This window comes from Primulina tabacum, chromosome 17 (assembly GCF_025594145.1).
Source record: "Primulina tabacum isolate GXHZ01 chromosome 17, ASM2559414v2, whole genome shotgun sequence".
NCBI classification, from domain to species: domain Eukaryota; kingdom Viridiplantae; phylum Streptophyta; class Magnoliopsida; order Lamiales; family Gesneriaceae; genus Primulina; species Primulina tabacum.
Window position 1 is genome coordinate 26213559 of NC_134566.1, and position 19523 is coordinate 26233081.

At 33.0% G+C, this 19523-nt stretch overlaps 1 protein-coding gene across 3 annotated transcripts; it reads right to left on the reverse strand.

The window, feature by feature from the left end:
• Positions 1-9825: 9825 nt before the first annotated feature.
• On the reverse strand, positions 9826-18164 carry LOC142531329 (pentatricopeptide repeat-containing protein At1g79540-like). 3 transcript variants are annotated; one of them, XM_075637427.1, is made up of 10 exons: positions 15434-15564; positions 14934-15067; positions 13560-13618; positions 13433-13487; positions 13301-13351; positions 12583-12616; positions 11750-11859; positions 11350-11397; positions 10541-10660; positions 9826-10090 (listed from the first exon to the last, which is right to left on the reverse strand). In XM_075637427.1, exons 1-10 carry the CDS (start codon positions 15477-15479, stop codon positions 10061-10063), a joined length of 687 nt encoding a protein of 228 aa, XP_075493542.1. In that variant the 5' UTR covers positions 15480-15564; the 3' UTR covers positions 9826-10060. The 3 variants fall into 3 exon arrangements, with proteins under 3 accessions (XP_075493542.1, XP_075493541.1, XP_075493540.1); XM_075637426.1 differs by lacking the exons at positions 9826-10090; positions 10541-10660; positions 11350-11397; ... (1 more) ...; positions 12583-12616; positions 14934-15067 and adding an exon at positions 17473-18164 and having other exon boundaries at positions 13299-13351; positions 13433-13618; positions 15434-17223; XM_075637425.1 differs by lacking the exons at positions 9826-10090; positions 10541-10660; positions 11350-11397; ... (1 more) ...; positions 12583-12616; positions 14934-15067 and having other exon boundaries at positions 13299-13351; positions 13433-13618; positions 15434-18164.
• Between the last annotated feature and the right edge of the window lie 1359 nt (positions 18165-19523).

The following is a 19523-nucleotide window of genomic DNA, read 5'->3' on the forward strand; positions in this document are numbered from 1 at the left end:
TCACAATAAACAACAAAATCACCAGTACCTGACGGAATAGTCAGCACTGGAGCACTGGTCAATCTTTTCTTCAATTCGAGAAAACTGGTCTCACATTCCTCAGACCAAACGAATGGAGCATTCTTCTGAGTCAACTGTGTAATCGGTTTGGCAATACTCAAAAAATCTTTAATAAATCGGCGATAATATCCTGCCAAACCCATAAAGCTGTGTATCTCTGGTACAGATGTCGGTCTTGGCCAAGAAATCACTGCCTCAACTTTACTGGGATCAACTGATATACCGTCTCCGGATATAATATGCCCCAGAAATACCACATGTTTCAACCAGAACTCGCATTTCGATAGTTTAGCATATAATTTCTCCGCCCTCAAAATTCGCAACACAGTTCTTAAATGTTCAGCATGCTCCATCACATTCTTTGAATAGATCAAAATATCATCGATGAAAATAATCACAAAATCATCGAGATATTTCTGAAAGACACGGTTCATTAATTCCATAAATACCGCTGGTGCATTCGTCAAACCAAAAGGCATAACAATAAATTCATAGTGTCCATACCTGGTTCTGAATGCTGTCTTTGAGATATCAGAATCCCTGACTCTCAGTTGATGGTATCCAGATCTCAGATCGATCTTGGAATACACCGAAGAACCCTGCAACTGATCAAATAAATCATCAATACGAGGCAATGGATATTTATTCTTTACCGTTGCCTTGTTCAGTTGCCGGTAGTTGATACAAAGTCTCATCGACCCATCCTTTTTCCTCACAAACAGTACTGGAGCACCCCAAGGAGATACACTCGGTCTGATATATCCCTTGGCCAGTAAATCCTCCAGCTGTTCTTTCAACTCTTTCAACTCGATAGGTGCCATCCGGTACGGAGCCCTCGAAATCGGAACTGTTCCCAGCATCAACTCAATGCTGAAGTCTATCTCTCGAATCGGAGGCAATCCAGGAATCTCATCTGGAAAGACATCAGCAAACTCACACACCACTGGCAAGTCCGCCAATGATGGGCTCGACTTCAGTAAATCAACTGAATATACCAGGAATCCATCCGCTCCTTTCTGCAATAATCGAGTTATATTTATTGCAGATATCAAAGGAATTCTAGCTAGAGAACCCTTACCGTAAAATTTCCACTCCTCAGCCATTTCAGGTCTTAATCGAACAATCTTGTGGAAACAATCGACTGTAGCCCTGTACTTGGTCAACGTATCGATACCGATAATACAATCAAAGTCAGATATCCCAAGCACAATACAGTCTAACTCAATTTCATGCCCATCATACTGCAATATACACGATCTAACAGATTTCACTGATATCAAACCCGTCCCCGAAGGAGAAGAGACAGACACTACCGCAGATAATGACTCAATGGGCAAAGAATGCATCAAAGCAAATCGCTCAGATATAAATGTATGGGATGCACCAGTATCAATCAATACATAAGCAGGATAACTAGAAATAAAACAGTTACCTGCAACAACATCATCAGGTGCATCCTGTGCCTGCTCCTCAGTCAAAGCGAACACTCGGGCCTGCTGTCTAGGAGGCTGGCTCGCTGTCTGGCTTCCTCCTGGCCTCGGCTGTGACTGAGTAGGCGGTGCTGGCTGGAAGGAATGAACAGCAGCAGATCGTCTCCCTGTCTGAGCCACTGATCTAGATGACTCAACGGCCTGGGATCCCTGGGCACTTCGTTGTGGACACACTCGGGCAAAGTGTCCATGCTGTTTACAAATGCGGCAGTTGCCGAACACTCCTCGGCACTGCTCAGTGGAATGCTTCCCTCCACAAGTGCTACAGTAAGGTCCTGTATAACTCTGGCCTTGACCAATCTGTCTCGAGCCACTCGAACTGGATGAGCTACTTCCAGATTTCTTGAATTGCTTCCTCTTAGCTTTCAGGAAATCTTTCTTCCCACTACCACTGCCGCTTTCATATCGAGAAAATGGTGGAAACATATGTGATCTTGGTGCTGCAGGCACAAACGAAGCCTCTTTCTGTCTCATCAGACCGGCTTCGGCTCCCTTGGCTCGGTTCAAGGCATCAGTAAAGTTGTTTGGCCTCCCAGTATTCACCTAGGTAAAGATGTCAGGATTTAGGTCATTTATGAACTAGTCCGCAACGGCCTCATCATGTTCAGCTACATGGGGAGCAAATCGGAGTAGTGTAGAGAATTTGGCCACATATTCCTCAATGTTTAGCTGGCCCTGCCTCAAGTTTGCAAACTCGGCTCCCTTGTCCTTTCTATACGACACTGGAAAGAACCTTTGATAAAATTCATTTCTAAAGACATTCCAGGTGATAGTCGTACCTCGTTGTTCCAAGGCCCGCTTTGTGGTAATCCACCAGTTCTTTGCCACATCATGTAACTGGTGCCCTATCAGTTTCACCCTCTTCTCATCAGTATAGTCCAAAGACTCAAACAACATCTCGATATCATCTAACCAACTCTCGCATTCCACTGAATTCTCCGTACCCTTCAGAGTTGGTGGATGGAACGACTGAAATCTCTTTAACAAGGTCTCCATTGGAGTGGCTGTAACGTCCATTGGAGGATTTGAAGTGCTACCCTGTTCAGGTACTCTTCTCGAAGGCATATCTGATAATCAAAAGGATTAGTAATCCCAATACATAAATATGTTTCAGTCCTCCTCCGATCATCTTACTGCTGATCCAGAATCGGTGCTGATCCATTCTCAATAACACATGTTTTCAAATCAAGTCAGATAAATAGATAAACATGCATTATAAAGCAGTAAATCATGCTAGCAATCAAAAGCAGGAAAGAAAACCTCAATCTACCCTGCTCACTAGCTCCTATCTCAGTCTCAAGGATCTATCGCTCTGATACCACCTATTGTGGGGACCCGGACGCTAATCAGTTCTTAATCGTCATCAGGATCAATTTACTAATCAAGTAATTAGGGTCATAAAATTTTTTTCTTTTTTTAATGCGGAATGTAGTGAAATCAAACTAATATACAACTCAGTATAAAATAAAGTACAAGTCCTGTACCGTCTACAAATCAGTAAAAACTAAGGTTCAACATCTAATTATCAAGTGCCAAAACCCTATATACATCAAAGTCCGAAGTCTCCACTCTATCACGATCTCTCCTCATCTCCTGGACCCTGATCCTGTCCCACCTGTTGTCATGTACACATACAAACAAGACAACAGCCGGATAATTCCGGTGAGAATATAATCCCAGTATAAATCAACGAAACATGCAATCATATAAACAAATATAAAGCATGTAACAGATAACAGCGATATGTATCAAAATCTGAAACATAATCAATATCAGATTGTCGACAATTCTCGTAACTCTACAATTCAGACTAGACTCAATCCTAGTCTAGGGATCCCGGTTTCCAGAAGTTGGCATTCCCATATCGACCAACAGTAATAGAAAAGACTCCAGTTCTATCCACGTCGATAGGGTGTCGATCACCAGTAATAGAAGAAGCTCAGATTCTATCCACATCGGTATAGTATCGATCACCAGTAATAGAAGAAACTTCGATTTTATCCACATCGATATAATATCGATCATCAGTAATAGAAGAGTTATGATTCTATCCACATCGATACAGTACCGATCACCAGTAATAGAAGAAGCCACATTTCTATCCACATCGATAGCCAATCATCCGGTGACAGACTTTGGCACTATCGTCCATACACTATCTTGTGATATCGTGCAATGTGCCCGTGGCGATCCCGCCACTATCAGGCACTTCTGTCACAAGATTACTCGTCTGATACCTGTTATCTATAAATCAAGAAAACAAGTACATCAATCAAATCAATGCAAATATCAATGCAATAAAGTAAAGTATGTGATTTAGGGAAACTCAAGTCTAAACCAACTTAAGTCGATCTCCCGATACCACATTGACTTATACCTTTCGTTTATAGTCTCGGTCTGAAGCAATATCAATTCTGAACTCAAGACTGTCTCTGTAAATCTGAAACGACATATTGAGAATTATAATATCAATATTCCATTCTCAATTCAACATTGAATCTGATTAATCTGGATCTAATTCAAATCACAGCATAACGGTACAATCTCAGTATCCCCGTCAATATAACATCACTAGATAATAATTCCCTCAACTAATAATCGATACCAATACAATCTGATATCATATCTCAGTCAATTAACTTCAGAAATCATAACAATTCCATAATAAGTCTGTTTCTTAATCTGACTTCGATTTTATGATGTCTAACATGTCCAGAACATCTTATATGAATTCCATGCAATTCTGACAATATCATAATTTCAAAACATGTCAAAACGTAGTAAAACTTACGTCCAGTTGTAGCCTGCGTTGATAGAAACACAGTACCGTACTCGGATTCAAAATCAGACGGACGGATTTATCGCAAATCAAAATCTAAAATCAAGACTTGAAGTTGGCCTCGGTTTTCATTTCTCCCTTCCTTTTTCTGAATGAACGCTTGTATGTATATATATATCCCTACACATTGCATGAGAAAGGAACGTGGCTTCATTTTTAATCCAACACGTCTCGCGCATATGCGCGACCTAAATCGGCGCATATGCGCGAGACCTTCTGGTCTTCGCACATTTCTTCTCAGCAGCTCGCGCATATGCGCGACACCTTCCGCGCATATGCGCGAGACTCTCTGGAGTTGTGATCGAACCTTCACACAGCTCGCGCATATGCGCGCCTTCCTGTCGCGCATATGCGCGAGACCTTCTGTCCCATTCGCGCATGTGCGCGTCTAATGTCGCGCATGTGCGCCGATGGTACTGTTCTCGCACATACATTTTCACACGTTACTTCAAATCGTGTCTCGGTTAATCCTTTCATAATCATATCAAATTATAAATCAATAATTACAGATTACTAGGATTAAATTTCCGGGCATTATACATACAGTGTGTTATAAGGGGAAAAAAAAGAAATTTGGTGGAATATTTTAAATAAATATACAATTTATGAATATTTTAAATAAATTTTATTAATAAACAAGATATTTTTAAAAAATATATGATATATAATTTTTTTGTCGAATAATATTATTTTTAACTGTCAAATTCAATCCTCAAAAAATATTTTACGAGTTATGCCAAATATCAAAATGAAATTATAAATCTATAAATTTAAAATCTAATTCAATTCTAAATTCTATTTTTTATTCATCCAATCATAGTGTTAATAATCCACAAATATCCCATATAGAAATCCATAATACAAACTGAAATGTCAGAACTTAAATATTTGTACAACTAAATCAAAATACATAGTCTATAATCCAATAAAAAAAACAATTAAAAAAACTAATAAAACCTCCTCTTCTAGAATATGATCTCGTCTAGTCACTACTATGCCATATGGTTCGTCCAACCCAAAACTTGTCCATTGAGAATTGTGTTCAAGATAAAAAAAAAAAAAAAACAAACAAACAAACAAACAAAGATGTGAGCAACATAAGCGCTCCATACCTATAGAGTATACAAACGGCAAACCTATATGAAAAATATAGAAAGTATACTTTTGTGATAAGGATCAATACTGGTTTTTGTAGCTAGCTGAAATTTCATTGCAAACAATATATTCAATCAATTTTAATGTGTTACTTATAGAACTTCTATTTGTCATAAAAAAACAATTTCTAATTGATATATTCGTTAATTGTTTTATCAATTTGAAAGCTCACAATCTAACCAAATTATTTTTGTAATTATAGTAACAATATTGTTTTTGTCAAGAATACTATTTTTACGGATTACATATTCATAGGTACTTTTATATTAAGACAAAATGGTGTTGTGATATTAAGGAGATAAATTTTCTTCCCATGTCATTTATCATTGGAGATTAAGAGATATGCACAAAACATATAGATACAATTAAGAATGTAAGCAAAATAAGTTACTCACTTAACTCGGAGCTCGGCTCGGTAAGAAGCTCATTTGAGATTGTTAATCTTATCGAGTCGACCTCGAACTTAAAGTATTCGACTCGTGAGCTTGTGAACATGCTCATTTATAAGCTCAAAAGCCTATTTTGAAACTCGAGTTCAGATCGTTTACTATTCGTGAACATATTTGTTCATACGGCTCGCGGGCTCAAGCTCGAGTTCAAGTAATTTATTTGGTTCGAGCTTCGCTCATCTACATGTTCGTGAATATGCTTATTTTCATGGTTTGTAAGCTAAAGCTCAGCTCATTTGTTCAATTAACAAATAAAAATATTAGTACTAATGTATTTGGACATACTAGGAATGAACACGTGCGATGCACGTGGGTGATTAATAATGAAATATATACTAACGAGATTTAGATCATCTTTAAAATCGTTTGAATAACATATTGTTTATGAGTATTTATTAATCTAAATATATCAAAACACAATAAATAAAAATACATCATAACGATAAATCAAATATATTCACTTATTAATATAACAATTTTCAATTTGCATGATTATAACATAATGACAGCTCTATCAAATTAACAAAGATATTTTTCATCCAAATATCATTCATAATGGAAAACAATAAAAATAAAATTAAGAGAATAGTAAATTTTTCTAAAACCAAAATCACAATGTATTTAAATGGAGTGCATATAGTGACTGTCAAATAAAATTCTCTTAATTAACTAAATTATCATAATGATGTTAAAATAAATCCCTAAACTTGTTATTAAGTTAAATATCAATTGTGTTTTTGCTAACTTTTAACTTCTTGCAAATTTTGTTTAAATTTTTCTTTTTTTAGAATAGATATTACACATCAACTCAGATGTTTTAAACTATATAGTAGCTCAATCGTCATGATTCGATCGATGTATCCAACAAAGACAATTATTGTAGTCCAACAATATCAATAGTTACACTAATTGCAATATATGAGAATTGATCTCATGATTTTGACTCTTATATATAGCAATTGTAGGATCATGCATTTGCCGGTTTACCAAAAGTTATAACCAGAATAACGATGCAACATTAACTAAAATCTTTTAAAATCGTAAAACAATTCAAACGTCACATTTCGATTGTTATATCCTACATAAACAATTATTGTACATAACAAATATGATATAGTTGTTAGTTTACATTCTAGAAATCATTTTTCTAAATCAAATTTATTCTCACTAATCAAATACTTTCATCGAACAAAAATTAGTTTTAATTACTAATAATAATTTAAACACAAATATTAATTGTTAGGGTGACCACTATATGTCCTCACCTGTGCTTCATTAAGTTGCAATCATAATAATAATGCACAATGAATTGGTAAACATAACTTAGTTAATTTAATAAGTGAGTATATTAAATAACAATTCTGTTATTTTGAAATGTGAAAAATAGCTTATATATATATAAATTCATCATATATAATGCTAAATTAATTAATATGCAGAAAAGAGAAAAAATTGTTTTTTATGTATGTAATTTCATCATATACAATTAAAAATTAATTAATAGATTGAAAAGAACAAACAATATAACAAAATAATATATTATATATGATGATTTTGTAATAGAATAATGATAATATAATCATACTTTGTATTATGTTTAGAACGCAATTAAAAATTGATAACAAAATATATAATAATAGAAACTTTAATTTTAAAAACATTTTTTATCTAAAATATTATCATAATACATAATGAATCATAAGTGAAATCAGTAAATTATTGACTAACTATTTATTTAATTATTACTTAAATCAATTTATTGAAATTTGTCAAAAATTTAGCATTTTTTATCATCTACATAAAAATATCAAGAGCTTCATAAATTCATTGATATTAATTAAAAAAATAAATTAAATACATAAAAAAATTCTTAAGTTCCAAAAAAATTTATTTTATAGTTATATCTGAAATATTAACTTTTTATTAGAAGTTTTAAATTTTTCGTATTTCTTATCAGCTATATAAAAATATCAAGAGTTTCACAAATTTATAGACATTAATTAGTAAAAATAACTTAAATTAAATATATAAAATTTATAAAATATAATATAACGTGTTTATAATATTATGAAAAAATTGAAAAATATAGTTGAAGGACTCACAAATTTTATTAGTTATATTTTAAAAATTAAAGCGAGTTACACCCATATATGATACAAGGTTTTCTACCCCGCAATGAGATGTACAAGTAGTAAAACCACAATTAAAAAATAATTCATTAAAAAAATAATTTGAGAAAAGTATTGCAAATTTTAAATCACAGAATAATTTTACGTTAAAAAAATATTCTTACAAATAATTTTTAACATATTTCAATATCTACAAATATACGATGCATCTTAGCTCATATTTTAAAATCAATTTGTTATAAAAGTGACTTATTTATATGTAAAATAAAAGATAAGATATAAATCTATACTATTATATTAAGTGTGAGGGTCTTAGAATAACTACTTTTGAGGACACCAAAATATTTAATTCCATAATTACCCATCTTACCATACTAAAAATCTTTTCAAGTCACTCCATATTTTAAATAGAAAAAAATCAAAATAAAACTTTCCTTTTAAATCGAACAACTTTTCTAAATCGAAAATAATTTCGTGTTATTATTTAATATTATTTGATCAAATTAAAAATAATAACAGCATGTGCATCTTTTACTTGTATTAAATATTCATTAGCAATTACGAAGAAATACACTAATTTTAGTAACAAATTTTATCTGCAACAAAGAAAAATCATTGGTAAATTGATAAATTCAACATGCATTAATATCCAAAAATATTTAAGATAGACAATAAATTATAAAGAATCCATTAAAAAATTATTGATTTAATTTACAAAATTAAATGAATAAAGGTATATTAGAACATTCACAATTAGAAGTCATATATTTATATGTATGTTAGATGTTAGATTTTACTAAGAAATGTAAATAAATAATTTTTCTGGCATAAAATTTTTAAAAGAAATAGGAATGTGTATTAATGTCAAAATTCATTTAAGATGGACAATGAATTACAAAAAACTTCTAAAAAAACCTATTAATTTAATTCGGTAACTTAAATTAACAAGAAATTTTAAATAAATAATTTTTTTGTCATAAAAGTTAGGAAAGAAAGAGGAATGCGTATTAATGTCCAAATTTAAATTAACAAGAAAATTTAAATAAATAATTTTTTGGCATAAAAGTTAGGAAAGAAAGAGGAATGTGTATTAATGTCCAAATTCATTTAAGATGGACAATGAATTACAAAAAAAAAAAAAAAAACCTTTAAGATACCTATTAATTTGTTTGCTAACTTAAATTAAATTAAATAAATGAATAAGGACATATAAGGAAATTCACAAATGAAAGTGATATATTTATATGTATGTTAGATTTAAACTAAGACTTTGTTAAAATACATATAAATTTACATCACTTAGCCACAATTACATCCTGATATAATAAGTATTGTTATTATTACTTTATTTACTTAAACAACAACTTACGTGTTTTTAAATTTGTTAAATAACTCAGTTATTCTAGTATAAAAAATATTATAAAAGTTGTTTATGTATTTAAAATATGTAAATGAACTTAATAACTTGAAATTACAAATTTAATTCATTGATCTGAAATTTTAATACACTTTTTTTCTTTCAAGTTTCAAATACATGGTCACTTTCCAAGTAAAAACTTTGAAGACTCAGAACATGAACACCCTTAGTTCTTATCATATTTCTTATTATTTTATTTTAGTTTTTATTTTTAAAATTATATATAAAAAATAAGGCTAAAATTAGTTTGATGTCCAATCCGCCCTAAAACTTAAATTCTCTGTAAGATATTCTAGGATTTCATTATACAAGCCTAAAAAATGAAGGCACCACTTACAATTTTGCTGAAAGAAAAGTACGATAACCTTGAACTGTATGCATTCGGTGTTACACATGAAATCACATCATCTTTGCCATTTGATTTTGGCCTACCAAATACTACTCTAAATCACTTTCTGGCACATTTACCTGGTACAAATTCTAACATTCTTCCCGAGAGTCTTCAAGCACATGGATCCAGCTCAACGTTGAAATCCTCTCCACAAGAGCACCTAACCATAGCAAATATGTTGCAACGACAACAACACTCACAAATAAATAGATCAAAATAGGTAAATATTAATTAATACATACGAAATTGTAAGGTAGTTTTCCCAGAGACACTGCTCTGTACAATTGTAATTTCCCTAGCAGAAGAGCTAGTCGCTAAACTCTCCAAAAAAAAAAACCCGAATATTTGTATAATGGGTCTTTCTCTATTTAATTGTTGGCCCATTTCCTGTAACAAAATATCACTAGCTGCTTGATTCAGCAGCTTATCCAAACTTTCTTCTTCATCCCAATATTCACAATCATTGTCAGTTTTCCAAGGTTGAAGGTCACACACATACATTAACAAACCATCAGAGATTAGGATAGAAACTTTAGAGCTCAAGACAGATGTGAATTGCTGCCTAGGTTGTAAATTGTTTAATCTAAAAGGAAGAGTTGGTAAAACTTACTTTCAATTTCCTAATCTGGAACTGCAGAGATTGCAGATACTCGTATTCTCCAGCTTTGTCAGATAAGAGTGCTCGAAGCTCCTCCTCCGAGCTTTTCTCATCCATTTTCACAAGTTCTTGCTGCAATTGCCGTCCATCATAATCAACAATTGGACCATTTCACTAGTTAGACTTGCTAGATCGATTATTAACATGATTCAGAAAGTGGGAAGCTTAAAAGTCTAATATCCTCTATGCTTAAAAGTCTAATCTCCTCTATGCTGACCATTTGCTTTTGCTAAATAACTTTAACTGGTTTGATCTTTCACTGGTTAAAAGTGGGAAGCTTAAAAGTCTAATCTCCTCTATGCTGACCATTTGCTTTTGCTAAATAACTTTAACTGGTTTGATCTTTCAGTGAATAATTGAGTGACCAGATGACGTTCATACGTTAAATAATCTTTGATTACAAACTAACCAATAAATTATGTTAACAAATTCACAACTGCCACGCTCCTATAAAAAACAAAGAACAATGAATGACTATTAATTTATTTCCCATGCAAACTGAAAAAGAAGAAATAAATTCATGCACTGATTAAATTTGTGCCAGACCAATTAATCACTACGTCAGGCAGTTGGAATCTAATTATAATGTTGCTTCTTTTTCTTTCGTTTCTTTGTATATTTCTGCAAGGAAAAGATTCGGAAAAGCCGGATTTGCACAAGAACTGACCAGCTGCCAGCTAATTAACAGTTCATCAAAATACAAACAAAGCAAATACAAGAGATAAAATTGAAAAAAAAAATTTGTGACTTATACAAGTTACCTTAAAACAATTCATTTTAGACTTCAGTAGATCAACAGACTCCCTCAGCTGTAACACCAATATAGTCACAAAAGCAAGTTAAATTATACAGTGAGTTATCACCCAAAATAACCACAAAAACTTTCCCTCGCACAAAGTCAGCGAAGAACAGAGTCAATTTTCTGAGAACAATCTTTGGGTGACTGACGGAACAGACAAAAAAATCGAGTGCATACGAATATTTGTTGACTGATCCACCTATACCCGGGACTAAAAAAATTTCAAAATAACCCCACCAAAGCTACCAACCATATGATTAATTGGCATTCTAATGGTAGTATAATTTCTTATCATCTAAATAAAATAAATTTTCAAGATGCTGGAATATAATTACATAAATCAAACAATCTAACATTCATACCTCAGCATTCTCCACAAGAAGATTTTCTTTCAATTGTTCCAGCTTATCCAAGTTGGCTTTAGCAGCATTTAAATCCAAAATTTCTGTTTGACCAACATCTTTCAGAAAGTCTGGTAATTAGCATGGTCTAGTCATTTTTGTGGATATAATTAACATGAACAGAGTTGTTCTGAGATTTCTTACATGCGATATATGGCATAAATTATAAACATCATCGATCAGTAGCAATCAAAACTCCTATTGACGGCACCAAAACTAACATATCCATTCTTGTGAAGTCACGCTGTTATGTTATCAGAAAAGACACTTTGCCATTAAATGTTGATAACCGGGAAAATTCTGTAACTGTAGTCTATCCTATCAAGTTGGTCATCAATCACAAGATATGAAGTTTCACATGCTTACAGATGATCTATTGAATGGTCGCTTACTCGCTTTAGAGGCAGGAACATATTATTCCCCACCATGCACATCTGGCCACAGGACAAATTCGCATGCTCAAAATAAGCTAAACTCATCATAGGTTTTTAATGAAGTATGGTCCAGTTCATCTTATCATATTTGACTAGAACAAAACTGAATGCATCCTAACACTGAAAAATAAAGTTAAAATATTCCCTATCAATCATATACAAGTGAACACTACACTTTCTAATAAATAGAAACACGTGATTAATTAAAATGCTTTTCGTTGGAATTGACAAAATTAAAATGGATTATTATTAAATTTTTTATTTTTATTTTTTTGTGTTTGACAGCTTAGCCATTTTTATGCCGCAAAAGAAAGAAACTGCTGATGTACATTTCACTTGACAGAACATGTTGAAATGTACCTTCAGTTCCATCTCCATTTGCCTTTTCATTTACCTGCATGAACATCAACCCAAATCAATAATAAACCTGCCCTTTGAGAATGCAACAAGCACCTAACAAGTCCATGTTATATAATTTCATATTTTTCCACGAATGTTCCTCCTTGAGATTGGGAAATGAATTATCAAATCATAATTCATATCAATATCATTTAAAACTAGCGATGCAATGGTTTAGGTTGACATAGATTAGATTATCAGAGAGGTGGTAAGGTATGTCTTCAGTATCAAACAAGAAAATTGAATACATGATTTGACCAAAAACTATAAATAGTGTAAGAAAGAAGATAATTGATGCCTTAGTACCAATTGAATCTTAACGAACAAGCCTAGAAAATACTACGGGAAATTTAATTTTTGGTGGCACCTCAGAATTCATTCAACATATTATCATGTTAAATTTAGAGGTACCATACAGTTTGATTAGGAGAAATCCTTTTCTTGCCATTTAGATTGCTTCAAAAAAGAAAATTAAATGCAACTGATGATAGCTTCATCTTGCAATTGAGCTCGTGCACTCATTCAGAAATTTATGCATTATTGTTTTGAAGTTATATTGCAATAAATCTTTAGAGTAACCTGGGGAGTTGTAATGTTACTATCTGAAGAATTGTGCATTTCATTATTTAACTAATTATAAATGTTTTATGAACAAAAAGGAAAAGGTATTTCAAGAAACCACTAAGCCTTCTTTGGTCATTGGGTCGAATTGGTGAGCATCAATCCATTCCTGCATGGTCAAATTCACAGCCTTGTAAAAGTGACAAATACAGCAAGCATGATCTGGATACTACATAGTAAGATGTCAAACCTGCCATCCTTTCAATTCTCGACTAATATCCTCGGCAACCTTTGCGTAATGCCCACTGTTTGGAAATCAATGGTGCCGTTATATAGTGATTCATTGTCTCTCTTGTGATACATGATCTTCGAATTACCTTCTATCCACAAGTTTCGCTGACAGGCTTAATTTTTGTTGTTGCATAAGCTCCATTGTCTGCGTGCCAAGAGGATCCGACAGAAGTAGGGTGAGTAGTTTGATTCATGAATCGAAAAAACAAGACCCAACCTCCATTCTTCCATAGAAAGAAGAATTTTCCCTAATATTCTAGATATGTTGAGACTTATAAAACGTATACAAATAAATTATAACTCTTTCAAATGTGTTCTTGAGGATTTTATGTTTCAGTACGTTTACCTAAAACAGAAAAGAAGAGGGTAACTGAAAATAAAGGACTTTTACGAACATATATGTAACTTTCACGTGCTTTTTAAAAATACGATTAACCTCCAAATTCATTCAGTGTACTAGCATCCGCATAGAATGATGCAAGCTGCCTTACAACTTCCAAGGGTCAAGATCTAGTTGGAAGTGTTTAGAGAAATGCCTACTTGAAAGTACCTTTTCTGTAAACTGTCTAGAGAACATGTGGTCAAAGTCCTAAGCTTATAATTCTTTCTGGAGATCGAAATGTTTGAATGAATAATGTGCAATTTTGTATTTCATTTGAAGTTGTCGCATGGCACAAGTTCTTAGAAAAATCAACCTATTAAACTCGTTACTGTTTTTGGTTAAGGTGGATTTGAAATTGAATGAGGAACCGCTGAGGCTGTTGTGTGTCTGAGCAAGTATATATAATCCCAATAGATACCTTGTTGCTCATGGTTTGACTATCAAAGGGTGTTAATCATTGCAGGCTTACATGGGTTACAAAGAGCATTATAATAATGTCAAAAACCACCTAGATGAGAAAAATTTTAGGACCTGTGAGACTCAGACAACAGAGTACTCTAGTGATGAAGAATCTCTGTAAGTAAGAAACAACAAGAGTACCTACTCGAGGGACGTCGCCAGATTACTTAAGATCAACCTACTAAGAAAAATTATCAGGAGGGCATGGCACAACCGCAGAAGTAACAGGATCATGTTTCAACCAGATATGACTATAAACATATCTCTGCCATGCTTAGTTTGCGAGACACTATTGTATATAGGTCTTTGTGGCCCAGGTGAGATTAAAGCAGGATTAGCTGAAAAAAAAAAAGAAAACAGATTGATTCACATGGTGAATCCTGAAAGTGTGGCCTTCATATGTCTGCTCCAGCTTCAGTTAAACATCACCTTTTAGATTGACAGTTTCGGTCTTGTAATATACAATAAGATATCCCAAAAATATAATGAATAAAAAGACAAATATTATTTATAAGTTCATTATCAGTTTCTCGAGGGGGAAATGTGATTGAGTTTGATAGATACATAACATGCCGAGATCTATCAATATATTGAGTATCTGTTGAACCAAAAGCTTTACTTGATTGAGGGTGGACGAATCAAATTTGAGAGAAGCAACTTTCAGACTATTTTCAGAAATCTGCAAACAGATCAGCTGCTTTGCCTTGGCCATCTGAACAGTTTCTTCTTTGACATGCCTTGTTTCATTTTTCACTAGATTTCATTAAAAAAGAAATAAGAAAATAGAGAAACTAGCACACTGTAAAACTTCTGGGAACAAGTAGAGGACTGCTAGCTAGGGGAAATCCATTTCGTCTTCACAGATTGGGAACCTAACAAGTTCTAATTGGTAATATGTTCAGCACATCCATCAAGGCAAAGAACGAATAAATCGAATTTTCTAATTGGAAATATAATCAGCACATCCATCGAGGTGAAGAACACATTAATCAAAATTTAATCGTGAATAACCAAAACAAGAGCTACAAATGCCAATGCCAGTATTTAACGATAGCACAAGAAATGTAAAGAACAAGAAGAAAACAATAAAATAAAAATATAATAAGTAACGTAGAAAACCTATATCGAGATCATTTTGGAGAGTTTGAATAGTAGTGCCATGCATATGCTCTTCAACAGAGATCTTTGCTTCTTGATCCGCCACATCTGCAATTAGGAAATTCCCATTCACATGGCACACCGAAAGAATATTCAACTTGTGGTCATATTCTCAAATTCCCTTGTTCTTCGATGACTATATAGAAGTACTTTTGTGCTGCGGTGAAGGTAAGAATCTAAATCATAACCCACAGATTTCATTTTGTCTAGAACTTCGAAAGCAAGCATTGCTTTATCCTTTGAACAGAGAACTTCAAGTAAATGGTTGCAGATGCGTGGCATTAAAATATAATTTTTCTCCATGCTATAAAGAAAAATTTTAAGAGCTTGGTCTAGTTTTCCCTCACAGCAGAGAACATGAATCAACTTGACACAACCTGGGGCAGAAACAACAACCCCAAACTCCTCGAGAATTAAAAATGTCCTGTGAGCCTCCCCGATTCTGTTAGCCTGACATAATCCAATGAGCCAAATGTTGTATGGTGCATAATCAAAATCAATCAATTTGATGTCCTTTTCAAGCAAGCGTCTTACAGCATTCTCATATTCTCCTTTCACAAAACATTCCTCAACCAATTTCAACGATTCATCTTCCCCTAAGCTCCTCAGGTACTTCAACCAAAGACCATAAGCAACAGTAATCTTATTCCTCCTGCAGGACCAAGTCATGAGTGTCTTATACACAGAAAAAGATGGTACACATCCATTTTTATTCATTTGCTCAAAGAGCTTAAACGCGTCTAATTCTCTATCCAAACTTTGAAGTCCATCTATGAGTGTGGCATAAGTAACGGAATCTGGGGAAAGCCCCTTGAGTTGGAGCTCCTCGAAGAGCTTAAAAGCACCATTAATTTGCCCAGCTTTGCACATACCATTTATCAACGTATTGTATGTCCTGGTGAGTGGCACAGCCCCACTATCAATAAGCTGCATGAGAATCTTGTAAGCTTTAAGCATTAACCCAGAGTCAACCAACTTTTCCACCATCTTTTGTAGGCTTACGCTATCAAGAACACGATCTGCACCTTGTGACAGCCGAAGAAACAATGATGGGTTTCTCCCAAGCTCTAATTTGTAATGCATAAGGCGAGCTTCCTCGAGTTTACCAGCCTTACATAGTCCATCAATCAATGCATTAAAAGTTACAACAGAGGGAAAGCAGCCAAGTTTTTCCATGTCATTAAAAATCTGTCGAGCCTCTCCAAGCAGCCCATTCCTGCACAAACCACAAATAAAAATAGTGTAAGTGCAAGTATTGGGGAACTGATTTTGCTGGGAAATCTCTAGTTGAAGAGACCGAGCTTGATCCAAGAGCCCGGCATCGCAGAATCCTTTGATTAGCACGTTGTAACATCGAGTATCCGGCATGACCCCTTTTGCAATCATATTACTTAACAACTTTGTTGCATCCGCCATCCTTCCAGCTTCACTTAACCCACGCATCATGATCGTGTACAGCACCACGTCAGGGATTAAGTTCACCTCAAAAGCCTTCGAAAACAACTCTTCAGCCATTCCAATCTGTTTAGTTCTTATCAAACCTTCGATTAAACAACTAAACCCCTGAATCTCAACATGATAACCCTCATTTTTGAACGACTGCAAAAGCAAGAGGGCTTCATTAACCCGGCCAAACTTACAAAGCCCATGAAGCAAAGAATTGTAAGTAATAATATCAGGTCTACATCCCTTACTTTTCATCAAATTAAGCAGCCTAAGTGCATCATCTGTCCTCTTTGCCTTGCACAAACCTGAAATAATAATTGTGTATGTAATCCTGTTAGGCAAGATTCCTCTCCTAGTCATTTGGTCAAACAGATTCAGTGCATTTTCAGTCATCCCATTCTTGCACAAACCATCAATCAAAACATTAAAAGTATCTGTACCCATTTTACAATTTAACTTCACCATCTTATAATAAATCGCCAATGCCAAATTGATCACATTTTTCTGCACCAAAACATTTAAAATCACGTTATACACAGCTAAATTGGGCTTACACTCATAATCTTTCATCTTCCCAAATGTCTCCACTACTTTGTCCGCATTCTTCAACCTCCAATATCCCAAAATCAACACAACAAAAGCATCCGCATAAACAGGTGCCTTTTCATTCCTTAAATCATCAAGAACACTCCAATATAAATCAAATGAATCGTCACTCAAGAGCATCTCGACAATCAAATTATGTGACACCCCACTACGGAACTCCTTTTTCCCAGCTGCCCAGGTGAAGAAGCGAAAGCAGATGCGAGGATCATTCTTCAATTGCACCTGTGATTGGAGAACTGAAACAATAATTTCGCAGTTCAAGAAAGGGAATAATTTGTTAAGGGACATTTCCATAGAATACACAGAATTGATGAGGGAGAGGACTTCATTCACAATGTTAACATTGTCCAGGGTATTGTCAGAAAGGGAGGTGAAGGTGGATAATTGAGTGAACTGATGAGGTTTGACTGAGCGTAACATTGCGGACTGGAGGAGTTTCTGCATAATTTAAGGCCCTTGGTCAGCCTCCGGAGATGATTGTCACAGAAAATCTATGGAATTCACTGATGAGTGTCAACGATTGTCACAGAAAACCTCCAGCAATTGGTTCTGGATTTGATGGGACAATCTTCAAGAACTTGGAGGCTGCACCGATTCACCACTGGATTTGCGTTTATTGAAGTCGCTAACCTGCGTGGATGTAAGATACACATATATATAGCTACTGGTAAATTAAATGCACAAAAATAATATATTATAAAATGATGTTTTTCTCTTTATCTATATTATAATATATTTATATTCATATTTAAGAAAACTAAAAGTAAAAATCATAAATGTCTAAATCAATTACAAAAAAAAAACTATAAAATATCGAAAATCATAATCGCGCAAATCAAGATAATAAGCGAGATTCACATGATGTTGTGTAGGTGTTCCGGCCTCCAAAGGCTACCCATTTTTTCCCCAATGACATATATATGTATTTTCGTTCATGATATACAATTTTCATGTTAAATATTTTTTTGATGTGATAAATTACTTTCTTCTTATTTATTACTAATATTTTATTAGTGCGGTAGCAATTGAATGATTATTTAAAATCATTGATAATATAATGAATATATTTAAATCTTAAAAATTTTATATCAAAATATTTATGTCATTTAAGGTAACACTCAAATAATGATAACAATATTTTGTCATTAAATTGACTTATTATTTTTGTTTAAGTGAAACTTATATTAATAAAAAAATTATTTAAAAAATCTTATATTATTTTAGATAAATATTTTAAAATTATATTAAGATGATGATGATGATAATAATAAAAATAATAATAATAATAATAACAATAATTTATGGACACTATTTTAAAAAATTTGAAAAACAAAATATTATATAAAAATATTTTACTTAGTATGATAGAGAATAACAAATATAAAATATCTAAAAGTAAACTTAAAATCATAATCGAAATTATAAAATGATATAATCAATGCAAATACTTAAATATAGTTTATAATTTCAAGAAACATCAAATTTAAATTTGACTTTTTAAAAATAAAATGAAAAGAATTCATATTTAATTACGTATTTATTTCAAATATTAATGCGATAGGTGAATACATTAATAATGATTTTTTTCCTTTTATAAAATATTATTTTTGACAATAACTTTACGGATAGGACAAAAACTTTGTTTATATATATTTGTGTGCGTGAACCATATAAAATAAAGAAAATATAAATAATATCCCTAAATAAAAAATGTATGGAAAAAAATAATGTTTAAATAATAGAAAATATATTTTAAACTTGAATTTTTGTTGTTTTCATATGCTGGTAGATCGTATCAACGAGCTAATCAGAGTTTAACCGCCAAATGTATTTTCAAATGATTTACCTCACGAGTGATACTGAACATTGCACTCATTTTTTTTATATTTATTCTGATTGAAAATTGATTGTCTGAATGTAATGCAGAAATCGGACTGAATTATTTATAAAATTTATAATAACAACTAAATATATCATAGGACACAAAACGAATTGATGT